The sequence below is a fragment of the Lathyrus oleraceus genome, chromosome 6, assembly GCF_024323335.1.
Source record: "Lathyrus oleraceus cultivar Zhongwan6 chromosome 6, CAAS_Psat_ZW6_1.0, whole genome shotgun sequence".
NCBI lineage: Eukaryota > Viridiplantae > Streptophyta > Magnoliopsida > Fabales > Fabaceae > Lathyrus > Lathyrus oleraceus.
In genome coordinates, this window is record NC_066584.1 from 245575218 (window position 1) to 245583150 (window position 7933).

The window sequence follows — 7933 nt, forward strand, 5'->3', positions numbered from 1 at the left end:
CTAATGATCAATTGGCAGACGTGTTTACAAAATCTCTGCGAAGCCCCAGAACTAATTATATATGTAACAAATTTGGGGCATTTGACTTATATGCTCAAGCTTGAGGGGGAATGTTGATATTTGTAAATATATAATGTTGAGAATATTTATATATAGAATAATCTCACATCGACTATATCATGTAATTAGTTGTAATCTCTCTATATATAATAAAGTCTCCGTAGTGCTTTTAAAAACACACGGTTTAACCTAAATGTCTCTTAGTGTCTCCTAATTCAATAGTATTCAGTAACCGTTTGGCTTGAACGTCGTACATTTGACTGAAAGTGATTTTAGGCACTTACACATTAATCCTTAAGAAAATCATTAGTATTTTTGTGTGTTTGTATCTTCACGCGTATACACAAATTGAATATTGAACTTGGTAGCATATAGATCGTACACCATTGTGTTTCTGAAAGTGCATTCATTGCTGTTTAAGTTAGAGAAGGTTCTAACATTATGATCTTATTAATTAATTAACTGACAAGAATTACATTCAGAGTGGATATTTTAACATACTACTATACTATGTTTATAGATTATCATCACTTTAGACAATACAATCAAATTTACATAAAACCAAATGGATTTTGCATCACATGACTCATGCCATTGTTCCTTTTGCTTCCTTGTATAGTTCATCAATTTGTTCCTGCAAAGCAATGTTTGCATAGAGTAGTAACATTAGTTTATTTGAGAAAAGCATTCCAATATCTGATTGGCATTCATAGATACCAAATGAAGCAAATTACCTTGTAGTGTTTCAGTAATTGAGGCCTCTTCAATTTGAATGTTGGAGTTACTAGATCTCTCTCTATGTCAAATGGAGATGGTTCCAGATAAATAGCTTTGAGCAGCTCAAATCCCCTAAGCTGAGAGAGTTTCATTCATGTCAGATGCAGCTAGCACACACATTCATCATGCATCATAAATTCATAATACCGAAAATAAGCAGCATAGCATAAGAAAATCATATATATACACATACTTGAAGTTTCTGACCAGTGCTTCTGAGCTCATCCAAGATGTACTTTCTTGCCTTTAAATTTTCACACACAGATTTAAAGTCACCAGTAAAATTGTGCTCTATTGCCCAATCTTCAAGAACCTTTCTCTCAGGAACCACCACAGCCACTAAGAATGACTCAAAACTGTTTCCGTATACCCAAATCTGAACACAGAAAGGTTTTTATCCATTATTATTGTAAATGAACTTTCCTTAAACACTTGATATCCAACAAAAAAAACAATAGAATTCTCGCTTCGGTAATAGAAACATACCGATGTTATAAGAGGGCATTGCAGATACTTGCTTTCAATACTCTCTACAGCAATGTATTCTCCTTGAGACAGTTTAAAGATATTCTTTTTCCTATCGATGATTTTCATCGCTCCGTTTGGTTGCCATTCTCCGATATCGCCTGCAAAGATTTCAAAATTGCATCTTAACATAATGCATTTAGAGGCAATGTAGGTTACATATGTGCCTCAGTTACTAGGGATCAATCAATCAATATACCTGTATGAAACCAACCGTCAACGATAACCTCCTGAGTAAGATCTTGTCGCTTGTGGTAACCAGAGAACAATGAATTTCCTCTGAGGCAAATTTCTCCGCGGGGTTCGCTGGAAAGTGCGTCATATCCCATCTCTGGTACAGATTCAAGTCTGGCCTCAATGGTTGTCATGGGAATTCCAACTGTTCCCATCATAGAAAACACATCGCCGATCGATGTGAAACACCCAGCACAGCTTTCAGTAAGACCTGACACGCAAAAAATAATAGATTAATGTCATACACAATCACAACATTATGCTAGGAAGAAGATTCTTTTATTCATATACCATACCATATCCTTGTGATAATGTGGATCCACTAGTGACTCTCAAACACTCTTCCACATGTAAAGGCAAAGGAGCAGCACCTGATAATAGAATACGAACGCGTCCACCGAGTGCTTGTTTCGTCTACCAATAAAACCAATATTTTTTAGTTGCGATTGAACAAAACTCTGCGAAAAGAATTCACTAAAACAAGTAGTTTACCTTATCAAACACAAGCCTATCAAACAGAGGTGCTGCTTTATGCTGTTGAAGACCCTTCTCCAGGTAACTTAACTTACTGTTAATGGACTCTTGATTAGTTCACAGTTCACACACAAACATATAACTAAAACACTCAAAAGATTTTGTTGTAAACATACTAGTTGTATGCATAATGAAACAATGCACTTTTCAGTGATCCAGCAGATGAAACTTTGCTTTTGATACCTTCATGTGAAAAACATATAGTTAGTGTTTGTTGGATAGTATAGTTACACGGGTATAAGAAAGTTATAAAAGACTAGAAGAATATATTGGTATCTTACCAGCGCAAATACGATCAAAAACTCTAGGAACACCGCAAAATATAGTCGGTTTCAATTCCTGAACATCTTCCATCAAGAATCTAACATCCTGCAAGATTTAAAAGAGAAAATTCTATAAGAAATACTAGGAGTTGAACAAAAGACATGGAAAGAATGAACTGGAAACAGAATCAAAGTCTTACGCCTTGCCAAAACCCTATCGAGGAGCCCTTGAAGATGCAATAGGTCGCCATTATCTGGTCGTAAACATGAGCAAGAGGAAGAAAGGAGAAGTATATATCGTCGTCTGCGGCCTACAGATATTACAATGTTACATATTTCGTGTCACCACTATATGACTTTTCCACAAATAGTTATAGAAAAGAAGAAGTTTAATATGAAATCCTTGAAGTTTGAAAAAATTGGTTATCTTACCACTCTGTCTGTTAACATAATAATTTGATCAATAGACAACACTTCAGACATGAAAGCCTCATTCTTAATAATGACACCTTTGGGTTCGCCGGTTGTTCCACTTGTGTACATTATTGTGCAAATGTCAGTCTTCTTTTTTGGTGGTAGATCCCATTCTAAACTTCCCTGAGAAAGAAAGTAAACAGTTCGGTTCAATTATAGCGAACTGTTGTAACGGTTTGATTTTTCTTCTTGAATCGAACCATGAACATTTCTAGTAAATGCGACTGAGACCATAATTTAAAACACTAATTAATATCTTACCAACTGGAGAAACTCGTCCCAGGCGAAGCAGGATGTGCCGAATTCCTCAGCTTCCTTCTTTTGTGTGGCCGAAACATTTCCAAAGCTCACAATAGCTACAACATTAATTTACATAGATTAGTCTGCATTAAATGAAGTACAAAAAAAAACCTTAATCTTGAGTAAGTGTAAATAAGATAGCAATGCTTGACCTACTCTTAAGATTTGAAGAACACCGATCAAGACATGACAAAATCTGTGGAAGCAAATGTTAGTTTACTAATGGAAAAAAATGACAGATTCTTAAAACATTGAGCTCAAAGAGTTAGAACATACTGATGGAATCTTATTTTCTTGAACAAATGCGATTGAAACTTCAGCATGGTTTATGATAAACTCCACAGCATTAGAACCTGTTTGACATAAACACAAGTTAATGACAACTGTGATGTTGTTTATTATAGAAATAGCTTATATATAAACACTTATATGATAAGCACTTATGCTTATAGCAGAGCATACATGTTGTCCAAACAAACAACTGTGATGCAGAAAACACATACCAAGGGTGTCATACAATGGAACATATGTTACTGCAGAGCAATTGCAAGCCTGCAAAATAGCAAAATCGAATTAGATTAATTCTTATTACAATAATGAACAAAAACAATCAATATAATAAGAATAATGATTCAATTATAAACTAAGTACTATACCTCCATTGCAATGATCCATTCAGGACAGTTGGCACCGTATATGCCACAATGATCTCCCTGGTAACATAAAATCATTTGTCAGATAATAAATTTCACATTTAAAATGTCCTAATATCAGTCAAATACGAGCGTTATTATTTATTTATTTTTCTTATATTTAAGTTCGGAGAGAATATTGATAGAGCGGAAATTGTGAAAACTCACAGGATTGACGCCGCGGATTCTCATGGCCGATCCCATTTGAATGGAAATGTCATAGACCTCTTTATATGTGAGCCATGAATATGGTCCCGCCTGAAAATTCAAGTTTTCACAGTTTATCAGAAAAAGGAACCGATATTTTTGAGTCTTGAAACTATAAGATGAAAGAAGTCATGGAATTGAAATACAATGAAGATGAGTTTTATACTTTAGAATCGAGTTTTTGACGTCTTCCAAGCATTTGGTTGTCGGGGTTCTTCTTAACAGAATCCCTGTCAAAGAAAGCACAAAACATCAAAGAAGAAAAGCTCAAAAGCCATATATAAAACTAGTATAGTCTCGTAAAGCCAGCTCAGTTGATAGCCGTGTAGGGGGCGCACATTCAAACCCGCGACATCCCACTTGTTCATATTTAAAACGTGAATTTCAGTCATTAAACTCTTAGTTTCTTATATTCATTATAATTTTTAGTTTTAAGAAGATAATTTCTATTGATTTGCATTAGATGAAAGTTAATACTAACAAGTAAAAAAAAGTAGAGAGTGACCTGAAGAAATCCCATGGGGATTCTAAACCAGAAGGCAACTCCAAAAGACCATCTTTGGCATAAATGCATCTATATACAGGACCTACAGATGGCTTTCCATCAGATGTAGCAGGCTTTCCTTCCTCAACCTTCACAGTGTAAACCTCTGACATAATGAAAACTCAAACTGAAAGAGAATCTGCAGCAAAAGGTATATATGATGATGATGATGATGATGATTGAAGTCACAGCTCAGAAGTGTGGTTGGTTATATCTCTGTTTAGTTGTACTAGTAATAAATAGAAGGTAGTTGAGTAGAGACAGAAATAAATTCTAAGACTACTTTTGTAGTTTTTTTCAAAGCTGTTTTAATACACTTTTCATCTGTTTGTGTGTCTATTTTTCTTACTCATTTTGCATGTTGTTCATATCAACTGTCTCTAAGCATTTATAAGGGCTGTAAAAGTTTGGTGAACCTGCAAAACTAACTTTGCCATTATCCCTATACACAAAATCAGAAACAAAATGAAAAACATAAAGTCAATAAACTTTGGTCCTGCTTCTATTATTATTATTATTATTATTATTATTATTATTATTATTATTATTATTATTATTATTATTATTATTATTATTATTATATTATTATTATTATTATTATTATTATTATTATTATTATTATTATTATTATTATTATTATTATTATTATTATTATTATTATATTATTATTATTATTATTATTATTATTATTATTATTATTATTATTATTATTATATTATTATTATTATTATTATTATATTATTATTATTATTATATTATTATTATTATTATTATTATTATTATTATTATTATTATTATTATTATTATTATTATTATTATATTATTATTATTATATTATTTTATTATTATTATTATTATTATTATTATTATTATTATTATTATTATTTATTATTATTATTATTATTATTATTATTATTATTATTATTATTATATTATTATTATTATTATTATTATTATTATTATTATTATTATTATTATTATTATTATTATTATTATTATTATTATTATTATTATTATTATTATTATTATTATTATTATTATTATTATTATTATTATTATTATTATTATTATTATTATTATTATTATTATTATTATATTATTATTATTATTAAATGAAACAAAAGTAGTTATCATTAATTAGTCCATCCATTGAAGTGCCAACAACATTACTCTCCATTCTTTCCTTTTTGGATGAGTTTTCTGGTATTAATATTTTTCTTCTAGAATGAGTGGCCTATTTTAAATTTTGTTATCATAAATTGAACATTGTTTTAATTTTAAATGCAATGTTTCATTATAAATTTTAATTAATAGTATTTGTATTATTCTAAATATTTTTTTTTGTATTTATAATAGTGATTAATTAATTGGAATGATTATTTTATTATGGAGACATTTTTTTACAAGATTTTGTTATTATGGAGACTTGAAAATAACCATGGTACAACTTTTTATATATTTTTTTAATTGAAAAACAGTACTATTTCAATCATAAATTATAAGTTATTTTGTAATGTTTTTTTATAAGTTGTAAATCATTTAAATATAAATTATGTTCTTTACTATTTATTTTTCTTCATTTTTCCAATTTTTTTTCAAATTTATATTTTTCATATCATTAATAGGATAATTTTGTAAAGTAATAAATAATTTCTCTTTTACATATAAATTTTTTTATTTTTTAATTTATGTAAAATGATTTGTTTAAAATAAAAAATACATATAGTTTTGTTGATAGTTTTAATTAATGAACATATTATTATTACTAGTACTATTCTCCTTATTTTAGGAAAAATCTCACATCTGTATTTTTTTATATAAGACAAATTGTTCAAATTTAAGCCACTTGGCTGGCCAATAATGCACCCTTAATTCCTGCATGATATCAAGCAAATACTGGAATACTTAGTGAATTCATGAAGACGAAGGTGTTTTGTTGAGTGCCTAATTGGTGTTTTATTTTAATTTTAAATTTAATTTCTCTGAGAATATCTAAGCAAAATGCCGGCCAGAAAGAAATATTTTCATTGTACATACAATAAATGAAAAGAAATGTAGTAGTTAAGTTGGGGTGGAAAATTGGATGCATGCAGTTGTGAATTGGTGCAGCAAAATTTAATATTGGGTGGATTTCGATGGCGTCTATTACAATAAATTAAAATTCAGTAACTTAAGTGAGCATAGTCAACTATATGGTTGAACCAATACTTAATTGATCATGATTACAGAAAGGAAATTTGTCAAAACAACTACGTCAATCTTTCTTAAATTGTGTGGTGAAATTGGTGATACAAACAAACATATGGATACACCTTTTATTTTATTTATTTGTTTATCAAAATGACTATATGACTTTGTCAAAACTTACGTATCACTCTGGCTTTAGAGATAAAGGTTAGTTGGGTTAATGTTGGAACGAAATTTATCTAGTACTTTTTTTCTCCCATTATGCTCAATATAAACTAGGGCATACATGGAGAGGTATTTCCATGATAGTTTTTAGTGGCCTCAGCCAAAGGTTACGACATATACGATCTAATTAAATTGAAATAATAGGTGAATGAATCGACAACCAACTTTATTGAGAGGTTTAGAAAGAAGTCTAAAAAATGTTCAGTCCACCATTAGAATGAATTTATGGTTATCAATGACATGTATCCACAATTAAAAGAGGGAAATTTTTTTGCATGTGAAAAAATTTAAAATGCCTTCAAATTTTGAAGATACATCTTCTGATGCATCAAATTCTGATTGAATGTTAAAATATTTTGAAGATGCATCTACGAAATAATATCGGAGATATATCTCCATGACATATTAGAACATAATGAATCATAAGTTACGTTTTGTTTACGTCTATTCAGATGAAGATTTATTAGCATTATGTATCATGTTATATGACGAGATTTAAATCATACAATCGATATACAAACAATGACGTACATAAATCCAGATGGTCCAAAAATGTGATATATAAATAAAAGACCAGTAAATATTAAAAAAAGTTGAGAACAACGATAAAGTAGCATGATGTCAAAATAAAATACAATCTATAGTACTACTATTATACTAATGCACTACTGTGTATGTCGAACTACATCTCTTTTGCCTCCTTTATCTCCTCTGCCTCTTCAGACTCCTCGACTATTAATCCCCATGCCCTCTGTCACTGTCTTTGATACATCAATACCTTATTGTGCCTCCGTAATTATGGCATCTAGGATCTGCCTCACATCAAACTCATCAGGGAAGATACATTTGTCAATGCTTGTATGCGCAATCTCCACAATGCGACGACATATAGGCAAGACATCCTCAACATG

The 7933-nt window shown here is 30.1% G+C and overlaps 1 protein-coding gene across 1 annotated transcript; it reads right to left on the reverse strand.

The window, feature by feature from the left end:
• Positions 1 to 469: 469 nt before the first annotated feature.
• LOC127093068 (probable CoA ligase CCL6) lies at positions 470 to 4968 on the reverse strand. Its single transcript, XM_051031967.1, has 19 exons — positions 4572 to 4968; positions 4233 to 4296; positions 4028 to 4117; positions 3824 to 3880; positions 3671 to 3719; positions 3444 to 3520; positions 3324 to 3363; positions 3129 to 3223; positions 2826 to 2990; positions 2594 to 2704; positions 2412 to 2499; positions 2247 to 2313; positions 2089 to 2164; positions 1893 to 2010; positions 1562 to 1807; positions 1324 to 1463; positions 1031 to 1213; positions 795 to 914; positions 470 to 694 (listed from the first exon to the last, which is right to left on the reverse strand). The coding sequence occupies exons 1-19, from the start codon at positions 4721 to 4723 to the stop codon at positions 647 to 649; spliced, it is 1986 nt and encodes a 661-aa protein (XP_050887924.1). The 5' UTR covers positions 4724 to 4968; the 3' UTR covers positions 470 to 646.
• Between the last annotated feature and the right edge of the window lie 2965 nt (positions 4969 to 7933).

Excerpts from the sequence above, each read along its gene's own strand:
- LOC127093068 (XM_051031967.1), bottom strand. The coding sequence starts at position 4,723 with ATGTCAGAGGTTTACACTGTGAAGGTTGAGGAAGGAAAGCCTGCTACA. Across the intron at positions 4,118-4,232 it reads GTCAAAAACTCGATTCTAAA|GCGGGACCATATTCATGGCT; the intron begins GTATAAAACTCA and ends TTGAATTTTCAG. Across the intron at positions 2,991-3,128 it reads GGGACGAGTTTCTCCAGTTG|GGAAGTTTAGAATGGGATCT; the intron begins GTAAGATATTAA and ends TTTCTTTCTCAG.